This window comes from Pezoporus flaviventris, unplaced genomic scaffold, assembly GCF_033815535.1.
Source record: "Pezoporus flaviventris isolate CSIRO_AGI_PZ_B2104156 unplaced genomic scaffold, CSIRO_AGI_Pfla_v1 ptg000006l, whole genome shotgun sequence".
In the NCBI taxonomy this organism is placed as follows: domain Eukaryota; kingdom Metazoa; phylum Chordata; class Aves; order Psittaciformes; family Psittacidae; genus Pezoporus; species Pezoporus flaviventris.
In genome coordinates this window covers 4214886-4238757 of record NW_026892554.1, presented here as the reverse complement: position 1 = coordinate 4238757, position 23872 = coordinate 4214886, and the positions used below count along the sequence as shown (strand labels likewise).

The 23872-nt window shown below is 42.6% G+C and overlaps 1 protein-coding gene across 4 annotated transcripts in view; it reads right to left on the bottom strand.

Moving 5' to 3' along the window:
* Positions 1 to 23872, bottom strand: part of IGF1R (insulin like growth factor 1 receptor) — a 179318-nt gene that overhangs the window by 138551 nt on the left and 16895 nt on the right. For all 4 annotated transcript variants that reach the window (XM_061446693.1, XM_061446692.1, XM_061446694.1 and 1 more), the window contains exon 2: positions 9928 to 10473. In XM_061446693.1, the coding sequence (XP_061302677.1) occupies positions 9928 to 10473 (546 nt within the window). The remainder of the gene's footprint in view (positions 1 to 9927; positions 10474 to 23872) is intronic.

Below are 23872 nucleotides of genomic sequence, written 5' to 3'. Positions count from 1 at the left end.
GAAGAACGTTTCATCTCTGAATTAAGGATTTGCATACTGGGTTTTATCTGTAACACCCACTGCAGTGTTTTATCCCAGACTCTCAGATCACAAAAGACAAGAGCAGACAGTGACTCACTGCAATTTCGGTGCTGCGTGTAGTGCTTCACGTGGACCAGTCAATTCTCATTCTGCCAAACAGCCTTCATCAAGAGCTTAGAAAGTAAACCATCTTCTCTAGCAGAGCTCCTATTCATGTGCTGCCTTCACAAGGAAGGCTCAGAGATGGAAAGGAATTCAGTCAATGTTTCCCCTTTGTGTTGCAATGATTTAAGATTCAGTTAATACTACATGGGGAGGCACTGATTCTGAAACACCTGCCCTGGTGATAACCAGATTAAGACCTCCAAACTTGCTCTACTCCGAACAGCAACAGCCTGCCAAGTGACAGCAGTTGTCAATATCCACCAACTGGAGGCTGGGTTTCCTGTTAAATCCTGGAATCTGAGACCACTCTTTAAAGAGGATTCCCCACAAAACGGGGGGGGGGGGGCAGAAATTAACTAAAAAAATCACTTGACAGCTCTGAGTTTGTGTAGCCAGAAGTCACAGCTCCTCCTCTGCACACTTTGAAGGCTGGAGACTGGCAATGCTCCTATCGGATCATCTCACATCCCTTAAAGGGAGAGATAAAGCCAAAAACACAGGGAAAGGCACCCACAGTGACAGAGCTACTCTCTCACTGATCAATGTACTGAACAGAACAGATAGATTTCAGGGCAAAAGGCTGGGCAGGATGAGGGCAAAAAGAGCCAAGCAGCTGGTTTCATTGTGAGAGAAGCAAATGGGTTTGGGGCTTGGTTTGGTGTTTTTCTTACACACCCACTCCCTTCCCAATGGGGGTTTCTTTGGTTTAGCTTGGGCAGCATGAACACAAAGCGCCGCACAACTGCGACCATGTTTGTCTGAAGTCTAGAAAGAAACCTTCAGGCCGGTGTGCCAGCCTAGTAATTAACACAGCAAAAGCCTTTCCTCCTCTTTTAATGTTACAGAAACTGTTCCAACCACAGAACAAGGAGCTTGCTTTTTTTTCCCCTACCTTTACACCCCTTCATCACGCTCACATATCGTGACCTATTCAAACCACACTCAAAAGCTTGATCCGGGTGCTCAGTGATACATAACTTCCATTTTAGTGAAACAATCCATCTGCTCCATGTGACTCAGAGCCTGCTTTAAGAATGCAATACTGTTTAGGCCAACGGTTGCACCGCACAAAGTGTTTTGTTCACATGCATTCCTTTGGGATGACAGAGCCTATCCACGGCCCGTAACGGTTGGGGCCTGTGGTTTTTTTCCCTCATCCGCTGAATGCTGCAGTGACTAAGCTGACAAAAATTCCTAGCCAATTATAAACCCACTTAAAGAGACAGGCAATCCCCCTGCAACCTTCTCTTGCCATCCTATACGGGAAGTTTCTATACATAGAAAAACATCTCCTCCTCCCAAGGCCTGCATTGATATAAAAGACTTTCTCTGCGCGCTCAACACTTCAAACATGCTTCCTAAATGGCATCATTTCCCAAAACTATAAACTTTCATCATCCATATGTATTCCTCACACGTTAACCGGGGGAAAAACAAAGTAGGAGAAACAGACCCCTCAGCTGAGTTACGCTAGTAAAAAGTTAGAGAAGGCATTCATGGAGGGAGGACGAGTGTGCTGGGAAGGGATGAGTCTCAACAGCTATAGAGGACTGTTTATTAAGAAGGGAACAGTTAAGCGCCTATAAACCCAATATGTTGCAACAAGGAAAAAACACATCGGGGAGGTCGCACTGGTGTATAAACTACAAGTCTGATCCACCGAAGAGCATACGCTGAGCTGTAACAAGCAATGAGAACTTGGAGCTGACTCTCAAATCTCTCTCGACATGCAAATCAGCAACCAAATTCCAAACACCACCAGCCTTTCCAGGAGGGATCCTCACATCACGAGCTGCATTCACTCTCGCCTACCTTGTCAAGGGCCATACAAATGCATTTAATAATTAGCCAGGGTATACGGAACTAGGTTTTGGGCAGGTAACTACAAGTTGACTTTGCCCAGCAAGAAATAGTACACAACAAAATAACTGAGAGACTGGCATATGGTTTCTAGCTTTAGAAACCCAGGTTCTGGGCACCTCCGCCCCTTCCCATCTTATGGTGGGCAAGCTACTTGCTATATCATTTTTAGCACTCTACTGATAGCACATGCACATTCCACTGCGAACACTGAAGAGGGTGAGGGAGGGGGAGGAAGAGACAGTGGACAACTGAACCAGGCTGAGCTCACCTCAGAAGAAAAAGGCAATTCAATCTGTATGAACATACTATTATCTGAGCACCTTTTTATTACAAGTTAATTCCCAGAGCCATAAACAAGAGAAGGAAATAGCACTATTGGTGGGAAGGAAGGCTAAACAAAGGCTCTTCATCAGTGCTGAACACTGAAAAACTTGTTTGCCACATGAAAACAGTTTATGAAAATGCTGAAGTACCATTCACTCCTACATTCATGTGCATTTGGGAAAGGAAAACAAGGAAAATGGTGCCTGCCATTCAGATGTTTTAGAGGATGTGATTCCCACCAGGGATGAACCCAAGTTTTACCTTTACGTCTTATGACGAGTAGGCTCGCAAGTTCAGTAAGCTTGCCCACACATCCACCTCCAAGCCTCCTTCAGCCCAATTCAACTGCAGGTTAGGTACCACCAAAGATGTATTTCCACACATTCCATGGAAAGGGACAGCTGGGTGGAGGCCAGACCTTTTTAGGGCCCCACCAAGCGAAAAGCAACGCTGCTGAATTCGCCCCTCACTGGACATCCATGCGCGCATTAACTATCAAACCAGAAATGCCCAGGAAAGCCAACAACCAGCCAAGCCAGACTCCTTGCATGGATAAGAGCCACAGAGAATCCAGCTAGGCTGGGTCTGCCTTGTCCCTGCGACATTTGCAAGAACCCAGCAAAAACACAGCTTCCTTCTGGTTTTGCACTTGACATTTCCCTGACATTTTCCCTATAACACTCCCAGCTATTCCCAGCTCCCAGTTGTTTTGCAAATTCATCATAAAATTACATTATATTACATGTAATTAACTGGCCAACACAACTATTTATTAACAAACATTTGGCTAATACGTATGAATGGGGCCTGGAAGTCTACGTTAAGTAGGTTAATCAAAGACTGGGTTCACATTTAGATGCATATTTAAGTTTATAGACTCAACATGGTACTTCTGCACAGGAAGGTAAACCAGAAAATGATTCTCTAAACAACGCATCATCCTCAGTCTCCTTGAGAATGAAAGTAACTCACTAAGAACAGCACAAGTGTTGTAAACCAACCCAAAGCATTCTGTTTCCAACCCCAGCAAGCACCAGATTATCAAATTCCTGAAACATCCCTAACGTGCAGCAGTGCCTCTGGAAGCACCTTTAGGCTGTCACTGAGGTTGTAAAGGGTTTGATTTTAAGTCTGAAATAAATAAGCAACATCTTAGAAACCCTCACTGAATATGATCGTTTTCCTATCCCCCTCTGCTCCACATCCTCAGGCCCCCTGGGCTACCAAGTCCATTCCCTTCTCCCATGAGCCTCCCTGTAATGAGGGGTAAGACCAGGACTCCTCAAGCACTACACGTATAAAGAGAGCACACCATGCGTGACAATCTGGTGATGCTTTTGTATCTTGTAAGAAGAACTGGCGCTGGTTTTCTTCTCCACCCTTTAACACAGAGCATAAGAGAAATCGAACTGAGGGATTAACATACATGCAACCCATAAAACCAGGGAATGGCTATTTCCTACAAGTGCTCTCCAATTATATTTTTATAGTTCTTTTTCTGACAGTGAAGCAGTTGCTTGGCATGAGACAATTCAAGTAAATCCATACTGAAGTAGCAAAAAAGCATTACTCATGATTTCAAAGTTTCACAAGGCAAACGTCTGAAGCCATGAAAGACAGGCACGGTGTGGATCCAGAAAAGACTTTCTGTCCAGCCAGGTTTCAATCATGCTCTTGTTCAACTGTGACTATAAGATGCATTTACATAAAGCACAAAAAACTCTGCCTCCACTTCCTCCTTTGGGCAAGTTTGGTGTGAGGTTTAGAACTGCTAAGCCTCATTTTTCTTAAATCAGAAGGGTCACTATGCAAAACAGAGTTTGTGTTACTCAGAATCCATGAGCACATACATTTAACCTCCCGATTATCACTTCACAAGCACTGAATTTCCAATGCAACCATGGCAACATTAATCTGTCATTCCACAGTGAATGGTACACATTAATTACCCCTCACCATTATCATAACAATACCAAATGTAATAAACTTATCCAATAGCATGGATGGCCACTGGAATATGGCTACATATGACCTGGTGAACATGAACACACCTCTGGACTGGAAAAGATACAGCAAATAAAACATGATGCTATGTAAGGATAGGAGAAAACTGTGTACACATGAGTAGAAGACAAAAAACCCTTTATTCCAAAATGGGGGGGAACGGTCTAAACTTTTAAAGGGATTTTTACAATGTTTGTTTTTAACCCATGGCAAAGTGTCACTGACGGGCCTGGTTAACTGCATCAAGTCTGTCAGTACCGGAAAACACAACTCCAGAACCTAAAGTCCTCTCAAAAACACTACACATCTCAGTGCCAAGAAAAACTAGGAAGCCAGGCTGAGTATTCAGCATGAGCACTCAGTGCTCGGTGACTAGTGCAAGCTGCAAGGTTCAAGATATTCTTCCCAGGTTATGGCATTCTGCAAGCCAACAAAGCAAAACGCCAAGTATACATTTGCTTAATTTTAGCCCTTTTCTCAGAACACCAACCACTGCTGCAGTAATTAACTGCACATTGGCCTGAACCGCTCTGTGGCCATTCCAGCCTCCTCATTAAATATGCTCTCACAGCCATAATAAAAATTCTGGGAAACCTCTGGCTCAAGAGCAGACTCAGGAGGGGAGCGAAGCTCAAGCAAAAACTTCATTCAGAATGAAAACGCCAACAACAGTTCTTAACATGCTCCAGGTTTTCCTAACTCGGTGACACCAACTGTGCCTTGTTTTATTGTCCCCCCCTTCTGTGTACTCCTTTCAGCTGGTGTTTATTTGCTGGTGAGTTTGTACAGCAACCAAACGGACAAACAGCCCGTCCCTTTCAATGGTTTATACAGTATTGGTATTTTCAGCCCAACAAAGGTAGGGTTGGCATTACACGTACAGGCTTCATTTAACCTTGTACTACATTAAAACTGCTTGCTAAAAGGACAGTAACTTTTAAAACACTGTGTCCTCTGATGTATGCGTTTTTTACTGTATGTTGGAGTTTAAAAAAATACATAAAAAACCTTAAAAGAAGAAGCAATCAGAAAAAAAGCATGCAGACATAATAAGGGCAATTTGATTTGGCACCTCTGGCTCCCTACTTCTTTCTCGCTCTTTTCTTGTCTGCTCAGTATCTCTAAAGGACAAGGGAATAGAGTGAATACTCCTCAGAAAGGGGAGAAAAAGGAGGAGAGAAGGGGAAAAAAAAAGTACCCAGCACATGGTTTTCACCACTACTCTGCTGAATCAACAGGGAGCACATTCCCAGATGGCTACCCTGGGAAGTACTGCACAAGTCAATGAAGTGATGTCAAACGATACCACTCAACTGCATTATCTTTTGAGCTCCGTGTAAACAAACAGGAGCAAGTTCCGAATATTTGTGAGAATACATCATGTTACTGTCTCCATATGTTTAAACATTTTAGTAGAAGGTACATATGGACCATTCTTCCCACTCACTGTCATTTTCTCCCTCCTGTTCCTCATTCCACACATGCACCATATCTTTTCAGGCCACTGTCAAACCAATTCAAAAAGGAATAAGGATACATTTTCATTAAATACATTTTGTGCTTAGCTGCCATCTGCTTCTTTATCAGCCTCCAAATCCTCACATGCCTTTTCTGTGGTCTTCAGTTTGACACATTCGGAAGCTGAAAGTCATCTTCTGTTGTATTGTGGAGCGTGGTCCATGTGAGCTATTGTTTTTCACGTCAAATTTGCCTCTTTTGAAAGAGGTGCTTAGTGCTTATGGCCCTAATCCATGTTCCCTCTACAATGCCAATTTAAACCTACTTGGTTTTTATGCCAGTGACAAATCTAACCTTAAAGGCCCCTCACGCAATTCAGATACACGTTCACTGTTTTTATGGGAAGCCTGTTTCATCCCCTCCATGCAGCATCAGAATTTGCTCTCACAAAGGGAAGACCCAGACTTCCAGACTGTGTTCTTGTACAGAAGCTGCAGTTAAAGCCATTACCCCTTCAAAGCAGTTATTGACAGTCTGTCCTCCCCATAACCAGACCCCTAATCTCTCTCTTATCCAAGTATGAAAGGAAGGGCTTCAGCTAACACTTGACAGAGCATCTCCAAAGTAAGTGGGGGTGGTTGGAGAGCAGACAAATAATTGAGATGAAGGAAAAAACACCCTTGTACCATGTATGTTATATATGGACCACTGCTAGTTTGGCTATTGCTTTGCCACATAAACTAATTCATTTCTTGTGGCCCCAGCAAATGCAAAAGCATCTCAGGAAGCATTAGTAGGACTTGTTCGCAAAACAACACAAAGGTTATGGCAGACAAGGGATCCTGAACTTCCAGGCAGGCTTTCAAGGCTGTAATTTACATTTGGTTTCTGCAGACTTACAAAGGCCTAGTGACTAAAGCAGCAGACCTCAGAACTTAGTCATCAGCAAAAGGAATAAAGAAAACAACCAAAGTTTTCTTTCCAGTAGACCAATGGACAGGCAAAGCAGGAGTGTCAGAGACAAGTCCTTCAGGAGCGCAGCAGGAATAGTTTTTCTGGTTCTCACTTCAATCACTAGCAAGATGCAGGCAGCTTCCATAAACATCTCCAGCAGTCACAACTGCCACAAAAAGGGGGAGGAAAAAGCAAGCCATGATCTTATTTGTATGTCTGGACTCTCAGTTTTTATCTTTCCCATCTCTAGCTGTGCCCCAAAGCAGAAGCACTGATGTAAACAACTTCAGTACTCTCCTTTTATCTTGAGGGATCCTTCTGTGTGGACCTGCATCCCAAGTGAAGTACAGCTGGCATCTGATATGCCAAAAGGAAGGCAGGTGCGAGCCAAAGAGATGATAGCACACCAACCCCAACACAGCACCCCGCAGCTCCAAAGGAAGCATGCTTGTGAGGCTGCTGCCTGGGGCACTCCCAAGGTAAAGGAATGCATGTATGCTACACAGAAACCAGGGCAACCAAACTGGCAGAGCAGCTGATAACACTTTAGGCTGAGCCTTAAAAAAATAAGTAAAAAAGTAAAAATTGCACCTTCTTTGTAGTTTGTTCTACTATAGAAATGTCAATGGCTTATTCTAAGCGTATACTTCCCTCTCTCCTCCCTCCACCCTCAACATTGTTCCTGCACAAGTTATACTGAAGGAAGCACAGGGTTCTTCCTTTGTTTGTGAGCAGGAGAATGAAGGAAAAAAACAACTTCCACTCAACAGCAGAACTAAACAGAAGCCAGGCTACTTTAAAGTACTGAGTGTTCCCACACAACATTTACCCACCAATTTCAGATCTCTCAGCGTAAAACCTAAACAAGGACAAAAGAGACTTAATATACACTCCTCCACAGATCCAGAGAGAAGAAAAATAAAAAGGCATAAAGGAGCCCTGAGTGACAGACAGCGTTTTCAGCTTAACATGACTGTGACGCACAGGGAGAATGTCAGGGTTAAATTAGATACTACACTAGAAAAATATTCCCTGGAAAATAACATAGGTGTCATCTCTCTACGGGCAGGCAAACGCAGATTGAAACACTCGGTAACTTCAGTGTCTTTGCTTCTATTCTTTTTCATGTCTTGTGTAATTCTGTACTGCAAGAATCCTCTCCAGATCAAGAGTTCATTGCCAAAGCGGCCAAGCAATCTCGCAGGACAGACAAAAAGCTTCCTTTTCAACAACTGCACATTTATACCTCCCTTGTTTTCTTCAGAATGGGAGTACTTTGGGGTTGTTTTCTTTCTAGATGAATGGCTGGCAAATTTAAAGCCTTCTTCCTGAAAGTGGCTTATCACGACAAACAGATTAAGCAGGTTCAACTCTCTCACACTTTCTATTGATTAGAGCTTGCTCATTTCTTTATATGCTCTGCATCTCAAGATACTCTAAACCTACGCTGTTGATGCACACTCTAATGCTCTTAACAAGCCTTTCAAGGCTTTTCTCCAATACTTGTTTTCTTCACAATCTCCCACAAAAGTCAGATGAAAGCATACAGGAGAAGAAAACCATTGTCTACCCCTTTGCCATAAAGGGCTGCCATCACAGTATAACTATAACCTCATTTTATTCAAACACAGCTCATCATGTGCATTTGGGATCCAAATTATTTTAACATTCCCCTAAAAGTCAACAAGTTTGGACGTTACTTTTGTCTATTCCAAATAGCCAGAGCAAGCAACAGGAAGCAAGCAAGCTGTTGTATCTCACTAAATACACTCTAGTTACATTCAAACCACTGAAGGCCATGAGGTTGTACAGGAATCACCCAGATCACTCTCTGTAGACAACAGTTACACTCTCTTCATGACATAACTTCGGCCTGCAGAAACCTAACAACTCAGAGCAGCACATGGTAAGAAAGAGACACTGCTCATGTCCCTTACCTTGGACATGTTACGGAGTTCCCCAGTAACAGGCTGAGGGGTTTTCTTTGTTTAAAACCAAACTGCATTTCACAGAATAGAATCACAGAACAGAATTTCCCTTAAGAAGTCTTAATAAAAGCACAGCCCTACAAATGCCTTTTTTCCAGAGATATTTTTGGCATGTGTTGACTGACTCTGCCTTACAAGGTACTTTAACTTCAGTTCTAACTGAACATGAGGGCTTCACAAGCTACTGATGAGCCACTTTACTAGAAAGTGATGACCCCAAATGAAGGTAATCTGAATATAGCCCTGTCCCTGGTGCCTCTCACACTGGTGTTTACTCTCAGTACAGCAGCTCTGGTCAGGACTGCATGTGGAATTTAGGAACCGTTCCTCCCAGTGAGCTCTGCTTGTAATTAAGCCTTACTGATACTGCGAGGCTCAGCTTTCATGAAGCTTCAGGATGAACTCACAAAGCCTGTCATGTAATCATGCTATCTGAGTAAACTCTGAATTTGTTTACTCTATTTTTAAAAAGTGAGATCAGGTTTTGGTTTTGCTAATACTTGTTATCAGAAAGGCATAACCCCTGTCATGCCTCATAGGAATAAAAAAGGCAAGGATAATTTCCCCAAGAGGCAAGATACCCACTGACTGGTTGACACTACAGACTATCTGTAAAATCTGATTTCAGAAACCAAGTTCTCATGAACAGAGTTTACCATTACAGCAATTTCTGAAGGTGCCTGCCAAAGGAATCAAAGAACCAAGACAAACTAAGTCCAGTTAACAGCTTTGACAAGGGAATGACTTGGGCACACATGTCACATGACTTCAGCAAGGAGGAGGAGATGGTGCTCAACAGCCACCTCCAGCCGAAGTCCTCCAGGGAGGTAAAACTGGTTCCAGCTTTGCTACAATGGCTTTAGTTCTATGCTCGTTTTGCATCTTTTCCATGGGGAACTAACCCACGAAGTTTGTGAGGTCTTGGGTTTTTTTGTTGTTGGTTTTGGTTTGTTGGATTTCTTTAAATCAAGTGAGATGATCCCTTACTGGCTGGGAAGGAATCTACGTGCAGTAAGTGGACAACTTGTCACGTGAACTGCACGTGACCAGAATAAAAGTTTAAGTTGCTAAAGAATTAGAATAAAACCATAAAATTAAACCCTGCCTTCAGAAAGAGGCAATAAAAACACACTATCTACTCAAATCTTACTTTTCTGGCAGTGGTTGGTGGTCCAGCAGCGGTAGTTGTACTCATTGTTAATAGATGTCTTCTCGCACAATGGCTTCTCTTCCATTGTTCCTGGACACAAGTCCCCACATTCCTTTGGAGGTTTATTCCCAACGATGTAGTTATTGGACACTGCATCTAGGATGAGAGACCAGTCCACCGTGGAGAGGTAACACAGGTCAGAGTTCTTCTCAATCCGTATGGCCCCACGGGTTATGTTCCTCAAGTTGTAAAGCCCAATCTCTTTAAGATTGGTCATTTCAAAGATAACCAAGGCATAGTTGTAGAAGAGGTTCCTCCCACGAATGACTGTGAGGTTGGGGAAGAGATCACTGAGGCTTTCCAAGCCTGCCACACGGAACAGCAGCAAGTAGTCAGTTATGACAGTGAGCTTTGGGAAGCGGAAGTTGCGGTAATCCTCTGCTTTCGAGATGAGCAGAATCTGAAGGAAACCCTCGATCACCGTACAGTTCTCCAGGCGTTTCAGCTCATGGATGTCATTGCGAATGTCAACATTTGGCCCACAAACTGAAAAAGGAAAAAGAGAAAGGCAAGTTAGTAAATAAAGGCATTTTTAGCCTTTTTAAATCAGGACGAAAGTAGAATATTCTGATGGCCATAAGATCTTTAACTTCTTAATTAGGTTGCAATGTTAAAATGGGAAAGGACGACTTGATTTACACCTACACTGAACATGTATCTCATTTAACCCATCACTATGAACACTGCCACGACCAGCACAAAGACACAAGTTGTCTATAGGATGTAGCACAGAAAAATGTGGGTTTATTACTGATGCTGAAAAACAGCTGCATTAGACTGAAGCACATACAAACAAACCAAATGCATTTGCACACTCTGCTTCAAATCACATCATGACATGTGACCAGACCAGGTGTTGAGCCACATGACTTCAAATAAATCAGGTATTATAGTGATCCACTGGTCATTACATTGTAATTTATTACCCAACCCTCTTCAGATACATGCAAATCAAAGAGACCTTCCAGAGAACTATTTCTCTCAAGTGACTCTTTCTCCCCATGGTCACAAGCCAAACCGGCCCTAATTCTTGAACACCAGTCTCTCAACAGGTCAGCAATAACATGAAATCCATGGAAAGGTGGTCAGCACTGCCTGCACTGTGACTGGGAAGAAAAGAAAGCACTTGGACTTGTAGCTAATGCACCAAATTCCTGTTTACATGTTCCAGCAAACCAAGTTGCACTAATTTTGGCACCAAGACATGAAAAGAGTTTCTAAGAAACATAGGATAAACTTATTTACAAGAACAGAGCATCGCAGTGAGGAATTCCCCTTGGAAACAGCAAGCTGAACTCAATGCACTCTCTTGAAATCAATGACCAAAAGGATTATTCCCGAGTAATTCTATATATTCGGTCTTTCCCTATCAGACACATAAATTTAACAATGAAAATGTTAGAGGCTGGAAGTGTACTAATAATGTAATAATTAGACACATAAAATGCACTTTGATGTAAAACAAAGAACTACAGAGTATAGAGAGCTGCTGTTTTTGGAAACCCTCCGAGTTGGTCTTTTGTGGAAAATATGGAAAAAGATTGCCTAGAATAGATAAGTTGCTTGTAAGCAAAGAGAGTAAAATGCCAGTTTATTTAAGCAACACAGAACTTGAATAAGCCCCAAGCATTCAATTTTGTGGAAAGGTTCTCTTTTTATGCATGCTAGGCTTAATTATTTTAACAACATCTTCTCCTCAGACAAGGAGAAGGTCTAAACAAACACTGGAGCCAAAAAACTACAAATTCTAACCCAGACAAATTGTCCAGAGATACAGCAATTGCACTGACAATAGAAAGCAGTCTTTCTATCCCACAACACTTATCTACAACTAATAACTTAAGCAAACAAAGGATCCAGAACATTCGCATGCTAAAACCACAGCAACTCTAATACCCAACAAGGATTTAAAGACTTTAAAGTCTTTTAAAGACCAAAGACTTTCTTGTTAGAGGGACAACTTATAAAAAAAAAACCCAACAGGGTGAGATCTTTGTTAAGAAGCAGATGTTTTCTACACAAACTATTACCTAATCTTCCTTCTATAAAGAGCCAAGCTTAAAGCAGAGGCTATTAAAAGGTGAGCTGCTGCACCAGAACCAGCTACATGCATGAACATTCATTCCCTATACCTTTCAAACGAAATAAAACACCAGAACTAATGTACCAACAGGAACACTTGGCCATCACCACCAGCAAGACAGGAAATCCCCGTTTCAGTGTACACTGACTACAGAACAATTGCATGCAACAGCCTGGAATATGTGCCAAGGCTTTAAATTCAGGAAAACATTAAAAAAAAGGGTGACTGGGTTGGCACTACCCAGCTTTAGAAGCCAGAGGGTAGACCGGGAATGTTAAAGTACTCCAGGATAGCAGATATGATACGTACTGAGTCGTGAGCAGCAGACATGTGGGCTTCCCTCCTGAAGCTATGGGAAAGACAAGCTCAACCCAGACTAAATTCCTTCAATGAGCTGGTATCCACGCCTTGCTTCTGACTTCCAAGATTTTCTTCTAAAGCAACCATCTCTGCATCCACCCTCCAGTGCCTTCTGCTCAAAGCACAGCCCAACAATCACATGAGTATATTTATACTCCAACACTGGGCTTCTCTTGTTTAAAAAGCACAAGTCAGAACACACAATGTTCTTCCAACTGAACTGTTCTGGTTTCTCTCTCTACCTGCTGGCATGACTCGGTGAACAGTACCGTGGTTACTGGGATGGCAAAGCAAAGTAACACAATTTATTTTCCTGCCATGAAATTTTAGGAAGCCCAACTGCTCCAAGCCCTTTATTTTGTTAAAGAAATAAAATTTGCACTTGTGCTGACATTTTGTAGGCAAAGATCCAGAGTGATGGGTTTAAAAACAGCTGAGTTACAATACCCTAAAGAACAATTTGTAAGAGAAATGGCAGCAACCGTTAACTAAAGCATTATATATCTGTTCATGCATCTATTCTGAGGCTGGGCTTTAAAAGTCATCCTGCTTTTAGCTGCATGTTTCTTTCAGCTTGAAAGTTACTTAATTTTAGATATTTAATGCTTTTATAAATCTATGAGATTTTTGGAACTTTATGGCAAAAGTATGCACTCGCTTCCCTCAGTTATGAAACATCATCCCCTTAATATGGAAAAGGATAAAGTCCAGTGGGCTCTAAGTTAGAAATGGATTACAGATGAACGTGCTGTTGACACTGGTGATTTAAGAACTTCCTAGTTCATTTACTGAGTTACATTTTGCAGAACTTCATGCATATAATGAGAAGTGCAGAGACCCAAACGTGAAATGGGTCATGTTGGTCCATACTGGGGAAAAAAGGTCCAGTTAAGGCACATGTTCTGGTTTGCTGTATTTATTTGAAGGGATTTCTGTAAAGTTGACATTGTTCACAGAAGTTAATCACACCACACAATGCCTCAGCTTTTTCTCACGTTTTTCTCACTGCCTTGAAGAGGATTATGAGAAAAACAAATTAATCAGTGCTCAAAGTCAACTACACTTTCCATTTGGCTGTTTGGCTGTGCCGTGTTTTCTTTGGATCCCATTTTAGAGAAAGAGTACTCTATAAACTGGTCTGTCAGACACAACAATGTGCACATAAAATGCTCCTTGGAGCATTTCTATTCCATTTAACAGTTTTGATATTCCAGCCGACAGCGCTTTTTTACCATGACCAGTATAACATACCTCTGTTTCAATTCCCAATTCCAAATTACGTATTTATTCTGCTCACTAACCGGAAAAAAAATGCAACATCTGTTTGCTACCCTGCCCCAATAGTCTAGAATAGATTATAAATATACACGATAATTACCAATAGTCAGATTGATGCTGTGTTCATTCAGCTACTTACAGACTTCCAAGCTTTTCCTTAAACTGCCTATCATTTCTCAGACTTACCCTACACTAAGCACCTAGTTCTGAGTCAGAAATCAGTTCTTTAAAGAAATACACTATTTGTTTAAAACTTAACTCTCCAATACAGCAAAATACCAAAGAGAAGCAATGCATTCTTTACCCAGATGACCACGAACGCCTTCCTGGAAGCAGAGCTTTAGCCCAAAAGTACTGAGCTTCACCTACTGCCTTAAGTAGTAACCTACCTGTGCTCTTTATTTTCTGGGATCATCCCGGGGGCAAGCAAATTTCCAAAGATAACATAAAAGCCCACTCCACACACAGCCTGAGGAGCTGCAGCTCATTCCTACTCAGAGAACAGATCCAAGCCTGATCGTGTAACTAAGACGGGGTCAATGAACTACGAGGAAAAATGATTGCATGTAACAGGTTCACACGCTGGAGAGTAACTCATGCGACCTGCAGCCTGCTCCTTGATCTGGCAGCATCTCCTGGCAAGTCTCCTTCTTGAAAGCTGCTCCAGGCTGGGGCACCAAGGAGCAGAGCAGAGGCCGTGAACAAACACACACGCTGCACAGTACACAGGTAGCAAGTTGACACTATTGAGTACACACAGACTGGGCAGACCAAAGCCACGTGCTGTGTGACAGAGCTCAGAGTACAGTGATCCAGCAGTTTCATCTCAACCTTAACTATGATTTGCTAATGCTCATTTTGATCCTAAAAACCATTCTGACATAGAAAAGAACTTTGCTACCTTGATAAATACCTGCTGTTTGATCCTCACCTATCATCATATAATCATTTACTCCATGCAGCAGGTCTTTATTCTTTTTCTATACTTATTAGTTATTTCAGGTCACTAGCTGCTCCTAAAAGGACTTGCTTGTTGCCCTTCAGTTATTTCAAGAGAACCATTCTTTTTGCAAAATGGGATGCTACAGAAAGCCTGCTGCTCAACATTCACTTTACCATACATCTGCTTGCTACAGTATGTCACAACTGTACATATAGTCATAGCAGTTAATGCATTATCAATACTGAGGTGTTACAGGGCAGGACTGACAGTTCACACATCCCCTGTGAAGAGAAGAATCCATTTCCTACAGGAAACCATTTCATCTTGCTGTAGTTCTTGCTTCCCAATGTTGCGTTCCTCCCAGTTACTCCATTTAGAAGCTCTATCGAAATACAACTGTTTCGGGTTTTCTTGAAGAAAATACACACCCTCACAGCTTAAGCCCTGCCTAGCGTCCTTTATTTCTTTGGGTAATGTTGAACGGTTGTACTACACTGAACAGCCTGGCCTCTCTCTTCTTAACTAGCCAGGAGTTAAAGATGGAGCAACCATCACTCCCCACCTTTCTCAACACCAACACATCTCAGACAAAGCAGCACCAAGGCAACTCTCAGTCACTGAGACACAGAGCACAGCAATTGTTCTAATCCTGTGCTGCTTTGCTGCCCAGGGGTTACAACACCCATCCTGAGGACAGCCTGTGATCCACAAGGTTCGAAAGGCTTCTTTAAGGGAGGGCATGAGGTTGCTCAACTTCTCCTCTACCCTGAAACTCCGTACAGTGGTAACAAGTACAGTGTGCTACCAGCAGCACTGGATGATTTCCTACACAAAGAAGGAACTACAAAGCTTAATACACAAAACAACTGTGGCTAGCTCTACTTTTAGAGAGCAGCTTGCTCACACCACCACCACCGCAAGAAATACCTCACTTTGCCAATAATGGCTTTTTCTGAGCACGCTCCTTCAACGAGCACGTCGCTTTCCAGACAGCTACTGCTGCTCTCTGGTCAGCAAAGAGCTGATGTTACTGAAACAGTAACCTCGCTCTCTCTCTAATGAAGGAGGCTTGACCACGTCATCCTTCAGTAATATCAGCTCAGTGCTGTGGGCCTTTTTGGGAGATCAGCACATCTTCTGAACAGTGTTGTTATTTATTCCCAACAGAGCCACTTCCTTTCCATCATGTGTTTTTTAGTTTTAATCTATGGCAGGTCCTTATAAAAAAAGGGTCCAAAGCAGCTACTGAATGTGGCTGTGGTCCAGCAGCCATCATCCCAGATCCCAGCATGCTGCATCCTCTTTAAGGCAAGCATCTCCAGAGTTACCACCCCTCTCTCGCACCAACAAGGAACACGTTTATTGCACTGGGTGGATTTAAATACAACGGCCTGCATATGGACATGTTTACTATATACAGGATCAACTCAATAGAAGAGTTGTATGGCATGTTGGAAAAAACCCAACTGCTCAGAAAAATCCCTTGCAGACACTTGAAAGTTAAAGACCAACTGTGCCTGATGACAGCATCCTGATCACTATGTTATCTGAGAAACCAGTTAGAATCAGGTTAGCAAAAAGGAACTGAAAGTATGATAAAGCCTATCAGCTGATTTAAAAGGTGCCTCTTTTGTATATAACTGCTCAGAAGAGCAGGACACACCACTGGTAAGAGAGGGAACAGACTATAATCTCTATGGGTGTAGTGTTTTCAAACAGGGAAGAGTAAAACTTGACCTTAACCTCTCTCTTCATTCTCACTGATAAGCATTATGCTAGTTTTCAGAAAAACATCAGGGCTGCCATATAGCCCTGAAGAAGAAAAATAAGGGAGTGCTGTTACTCAGTCTTCACTGGACACAGACTGCAGTCCATGGCCTGGTCTTCAGCCTAGTTTGTTCCTGCAGAAAGACTGAGAAGGAACCGAACGGCAACCACGATTTCCCTGCGAGCCCATGAAGTTTCAGCGTAGCTGCACCATCTGCAGACACAGGGGAAAGAATTACTACAAAAGTCTAAGGATTCTTTAATTGCATACTATGCAAAGAAGAAATTAAATGTGGAGTTCACAGAAATCAGTGGTTGGAGAGATTGCTTATGACACTTTACATTAACACAGGATTCCACCACCCACTGAGCTCTTGGTTTTGCCTTCGTAGTGACACTATGAATGAAATATATATTTTAGTGTCTTTAATGTACTTACACAACCTCCCACAAAATTTCTGTACTCTCTAAGCTCACCTATCCTGCATGTGTCACATCAATCACTAGATCTCTTCCCAGGGAAGCAGGCTTCTGTGTTACCTCTTGGGATGTCAGAACCAGTAACAAGGAGGGAACTAAATCTACGCGAGCTGTCTCCCTAACCACTGAACTATTCCTTTTCATCAAATATGCTGCATGAAATGCTTTACATTTACCACGATTCCATGCAGATACATCTCTCTACATGGGGATACACAGAAAAAAGGCACCCACCCCAGAATCCCGAAAACAACCACCATTTTAGCTTTTCCTAAGCAAGTCCATAATTGCATTTCAACTTCTGTATTTCTAGCACTAGCACAACTGCCATCTTTGGCTTGCAAAACATGAAAGGGAATACTCAAACCCAAACAAAAAACAACTGTTTCCATTTGAATGCAAGTCTTGAGAACATTCTTGTTTACACATCTAAGGCCCAGGAAGAGGGCTTGGGGTTTTTTCTTCATTTAATTAAAAGCTAAGCTTTGGAGGACAAAGCCAGACCACTGTGAGCCTCTAAACACTTCAGGGACTGGAGATTATATTTCAGTACAGCTTGTCATTGCTGAGAAATATAGTCTATTATCATTAATTTACCTGGTGTCACTCATCCTTCCTAACAACCTTTCACAGAACCCTCCTCTCCCAGATTTGGAAGGAAAAAGCGGTGCCACAAGAGACCAATCAAATTTGGCATAAATCCCTTAAAAACCAACTGGTTTCCCCTTCCGCACACATGTTCTCGTCGTCTCCCACTGCCCTTAGGAAAATACACACATCCTACTTCAATTTTCTCTTTTAACCACTCTAACTATATATTCCAAGTCCAAGGGCCAGTGTGTTACCAAGCTGACCAGAACAAAACATTCACAAAAATAACACACAGAAGGGCTACAATCCACATCACAAACTCCAAACTGCCTCTGCCTTTCTGCTCTTGCAATTTCAGCTGTCATTGGCTAAAGATATCCCTGGCACTGCTGCTTTCCACAAACTTCCTCCAACTTCCCCATAAGTTTACACAGAAAAAAAGTTACAGAATAAATCACGTTTCTGTCCCTCATCTCATTTGCTTTCTCTCTGCCAACATTTTACTTTGAATGTCAACAGGAACAGCAGCTTAGCAAAAAATGGAGCCAACAAAATGAACCGAATCCCTTTAATAATATTGATTGATGCCTTCTCTAACACAGCTCACCAGAGCAACCGGGTCTACATTTAGCCTAGCTCACGTGAAAACATCCTCATGACAAAGTCATCCCCAAATGAATCCTCTCTCACCAAGACTGCACTGACCCAGCACATCCCTCAGGGGCTCTTCTGAAGCCACATCTGATACCTCCTACTACTGAAATAGCAAAGCATGAGCGAGTGGCTCAGTTGGCACAGATTCTGTTCATCCTCATGGGTACACAGGGCAGAAATGGAGGAAAGTATTGTAGAGATAACATCCAAGTGGCTGAGCTTGCATGATCACCCCAAAACCAAGACTGCCAAACCAAGCAAAAGCCGCACTAGAGTGATCTGCAGCGCCCAGGTTATGGACAACGCCTGCAAGATTCTCTGCCTCTCAAACGAAGACGACAAAGAGCTAACAGAAAGGATAAATCTACAGCAAATTCCTCACCCATTAATGCCCATTAATAGATAAATCAAACATGGAAAGCCATTGTTGGAACATTACAGCTGAACACGCAGACCTCTGGCAAGATGCTCTTGTGTATTTGCAAGGAAAGTGAATCTGTCGGATGCAGCAGCTGAAGGCAACACCAGCAGAATTCCATTAGCTACAGTGCAACACTTCGGAGTCACACTGGGGTTAGGTTTGCCAGCTTGAGAAAACTGTCCAAGTCAAACACAAAAAACTCCTGCAGAAGAAAGCAGGTAATGCCTAACCCACTGAAGACAAGCTCCAACCTCACAGGAAGGCAGACTTTTTCTTACCTTGCATTATCACTTGTCTGACAGCACCACAAAATAAAGAGCATGCCATTCCATACAGAATACATGACATGGAAGAGAGTAGGTGGCGTGTTATGATCAATAAGTACAAGAGTAAAACAGGTTTTTAACTGTAATAATAATGTTTAAAGCCTATGCCAGTAGCTTCAGTCTAATGCCTGCTAAAGCAAAAATGGAAGACTGAAATTACAAGCTGTTTATAACACTGAATTTATGTTTCACAATCTGTGATGACAATAGAGCTTAACAGAAATTGTCTCTCCTGGGGACTGTTCTTCTCCACCTTTAAAAACAACAGTTGTGTGCATGTTTTTATTTATTTATTTTTCACACAGTTGTCTGCACATCCAAGTGACTCAGCAACTGGCTGACAGGAACCTATGGGATATACACTTAGGTAGCCGGGAGAAGCAGCCAATTCTTCCAGAATGAAAATCCATCATGTGGCTGGCCTTGGCAACTCACATTTAGGGAGACTTTACTATGCTTTTAGCTGCCTGATGAGTTGCCACCCTGCAGTAATCCAGGAAATACTTCTGGCAAGTTTTGGGAAGTTTTTCCTTGGTTTTTTCCTAATTTTTGAACAATGACTGGCCAAGCAGACCAGATCATTGAGGCTGCATTAGAAGCAAACTGATAAAACAGTATCATAATTGCATCCCTAATGCCCAGCAGAAGGATTTAACAGAGTCATCACAAAGCTATACTTTGATCCACAGAAAAAAACACGTCTGATGCAATTACTCTTAGCAACATGCAGCACATGGCCAAACCCCCGTGTGCTAACCACCTTATGCAGTCACACACTGAAATCCTACATCCTTCCGTAAGAATGCTTCTGTTTTAACAAACTGAACTGAAACTTCCATTAATCCCGTATTTCCACCTGAATGGAGATTTAAAACAGTGTAAAAGCAAATGAATACAACTCCACAGAAGAAAAAGCACTATCAAAGTTCACTTCACAGAACAGGGAGCCCTTACACCCCTCCCTTCACATGGCAGCCACGCAGCTTAAAATCACATCAGTCGTGCTGTAACCTGCTTTCTCAAGGCAGTTAAAATATGACCAACTTGCAATCCCCAAAAACAGCTTTAAAGGTATTAAATTACATATATGCAGGTGCTGTGGGGCTTTCCAGTCATGAGCTAACTGGATTGAAATAAAGAACCTTCCTCTCCGATACAAGGTAAAACACGTGGGTTGGCACCAGAGACAAGGTGACTGGTAGTTCAGGTCTTATCAACCTAAAACAGTTGCACCAGCACACAATTTAAGGCAAATATAAACCAGAGGAGCTATATCAGTAGGAATTCTTATGTGAACTCACTTTTCTGGCCAATTGGATGTTTCTGACTTCCTTTTACTATCATAAACACAGCCCAACCAAGGAAGTGCCCTTTAAACCAGAACAGCAGCATTCACACAGGGTATTTATTGTCTCAGGCACCACAGCACAGCAACTGGGGGCAAAAACATCAACTGGGGGCAAAAACATCTCTGTCAGTCAAGGTGAGTCTCACCACAAACAAAGCACCCTTAACGCACACACGTGAGAAGCAACCAGATAAAATAGGTTAAGCATGGAAAACTAGAGCCCTTTTAGGCACACTGAGCTACCAGAGCTAAAAGGCTTCCATTTCTCTGAAGATAAAGAAAAGCTTCCAAACTCAAGTACAGGATCTTCAACATATATATGCAGATCTTCTGCTCAGCAATTAATTGATCTTGACCATAAAATAATGAAAAAGCATATATGAAAACCAAATATGCACCTTGTTACAAGAAGTGCCATCAGTGGTTTACTCATGAGGCTTTTAAGTTCAAGGTGACATTTCAGCCTACACTCTCCATTTTACACTTACAGAGTGCCCAAGACACTGGATTTCCAATCCTATATACAGTTTTAGACACTGCCTATGCACACTGTTGTAATTCTGGTTAACAAAATGGTTTAGGTATTTAATCAGCCTACCTGTACTGAGCTCCATTGCTCGGCAACTGCAGTTATTGTTACAACATCCACTTTTACTAGATGAGGACTGAAATGGCAAAGCAAGCAGAAGAATTACTGTTCATCCTCTGGCAGGTACGCCTGGAGAGCCTGGGATGCAAAAGGTTGCCCTAACGCATGCCTAACAAATCCACCCATGGGAGAGCAGTGCATGTAAGTGAGTGAGAGAAACAGCCATAGCACATCTCACTCAGCAGCTCATCATCAGGGATTGCCTTTTCTGCTCCCCTTCTGAGCCAAAACTAGGGGAAGTGCAGGAAGAAAGGGATGCAAGAAGTTACAGGAGATGAGGGATTCACTAGGAGAGAGTGGATCTAAACATGCTTTGGTAGGCGTAACCCAAACTGATTGCTGAAAAGCACCATTACTGGAAAGATCATTACCCTGAAAGATCTCATCCTCTCCAAAGGCAGTTTTCATCAGGGGCAGAAGCATCTTTTCAGACCCATATTTTCATAGCTGCAATGGAACTTCTCAACCACCATGACCTGGTTGACTGAATTACAATTCAAACACCCTCCCTGCAGACTTGTGGAGTGGCTGCTGCTGTCAAAAGCTGGTTTAGCACTAGAGCACCTGGAACCACAGCCCGCTGAGTAAGTGTTTCTGCAGCAAAGTGCTCTCTTTGTTAACAAGTGTGTACTACTTAATATTTAAATTATTATAGTAAGTATATTTATAATTAAGCTATGGTAAAAAAAGTCTTTCCTTAGAGAAATTAGGGATTACTTTAAACAATGAACTTTATCCACTGCAACAAACAAGAGGAGGAGCTAGACAGAACAAGGGAAGCGACAGAAACCACATGAAGCCTGTAATACGCTCTTAAATACATAAACCTGAATGACATTCTTTAGTTTCACTGCATTCTGAAACTCTCACCACGAGTAACAACACAACCACTGTGTATTGTGCAAGACCAACAAGAAAACATTACCTGATGTTCAATAACCATCTCTCAAACAGAGGGACCATTAGCAGAAATAATTCTGCACAGCTCTTCAAAGGGAAACTGTCGTACAGGCAAGAAGCTGCTCACAAGATTTCAGAACACACTATAGGATTGTGTCAAAGAAAATCTCTTTATGGATCCAGACTACCTGACATTCAAAGCTTTGGCATGACCGCTTCCTTTGGACACAAGAGCGTTTCACCAAGCTCTGAAATGCCAGAACTGCTTGCAGCACCCCAATCCTCCACTCCTCATCAATGTATGGTAAAACCAGCTGTTAATGCTGTAAGGTGCCACTACAGCCATCCCAGAACAACAGTGTTCTGCCTGTAGTTCTGATGTGCCTGCCCAAGCAACATGAGGTCACACCAGCCAAACAGCTCCTGCCAAAATAAACTGCATCGACAGGGCAGGTGTTTGATGGCACAACTACATTGGACAACTGCACCACATACACATTTAAACACAGCTATAGTGCAAAGCTTTATACTAGCTCTGATCTGAGGAAGAAAAACGTAAACTAACAGAATAGGAGGGAAAAAAAAAGAGCACAGGTTAAAAGCATCTAAACGCAAAGGAAGACACAAAACACAAATACACTCCTTTCCAACTGCTCGCTTGAAGGCAAAATCATCTGGAAAGCACAGCTGATGGACAGTCCCTGGCCTCGCCTCACTTGTCTGACAGCTCCATTGGCCTCTCAGTGCTGTTGTGAAAGAAAACCACGGTATTTGTGCAAGGCTGGTTGGTTTCGTGTTAAGAAAACATATCTTAGCAGGCTGTGCTTTGCTTTACCACATGCCAGCTTCATTCAACTTCAGATGCAGAAACTAGGACTGAGTCTCCTTATTTCCTCCACAGTTATCCAGCAATTTAGGACACAGCGAAGTCCTGAACTCATGAACTGCCCCAGAGCTGAGAGAGGTCACACAGGGTCTGTAACAAAGTTTTCCAGCCTGCTTTGGAAAAGGCGACCACCCAAAAAGAGAGTTCCTGATGACAGGAATGACTGTGTCGGGTAGCATCACAGCCACAGTAACCTCTGGTGTCCTCTGTGGACAAGAGAAGCAGACTTGTCCCCATCACCACCTTCCCCTCCCAGACTCAAGAGGGCCGCAAGAGCTCTACCTGCCCTCCCTTCTCTCCCCTTTTCCTCTCTACTCACGCAAGACACTGGCTCAAACTGATACAGCCAAAAGCTGCCACAATGTAAAATGCTTTCATGCATCCCTGCACTAGGGCTCAAGTCACACGTGTCAGTGTCCGACCTGCTCTGGTTTCACTAAGCATCTTTGCAAAAGCCTGTACCTATCAGCTACCTCCACTGACAAAGCTGCAAACTAAAAACTCAACCTACAGACTAATCTCAAGCTACATTTGATATAGAGGACACAGGAAGACAGTATTCTGTAAACAACACTGAAGAATCGTGCTTTAATTGTAATTCAGAAAGCCAAAGTTGAGTTAAACCAAAGAGGAAAATAAAAGGCAGCACAAATAACACAACTCCTAGAGTGCTAAATAGCCAGTGTACTAACAGATCAAGCGAGCTCCAGTCACATCGACCAACCCAAAGCGTGACATTCTATGAGAACGGAAATGCTGGTTAAAAGGAAGTAATGAAGAAGATACCCATCAAAAAACAAAACCCAGATCTGAGCACAGAGCCAGCAGTGAGACTGCCCCAAAACTTACAAATACCGTGTAAAACATCCGACTTGGTGATCCTGCTGCCAAGGAATTATTTACCACATGACGATCAATATTACAATCCACACAGAGACAGGTATTTTTATCTCAACCTCTGTTTGACCCAGTGGGAGCTACAGACACTTTCTCACACTAATTCACATTCTTCAAGGAGAGTCAAGATAGGGAAAACAAAAAGTTGGAAGCCTTTCAGGTTCTGTCTCCTCTCAGCCCACTGCACTGAATCACACCAAAACTACCTTGAGAGAACAGTTCAGAACCTATTTGTGCTGGTTGAGCACTTGGTCAGCAAAGCAAAATCCTTCAGGATCACAGCAAGAGGTTTTGTTCATGCT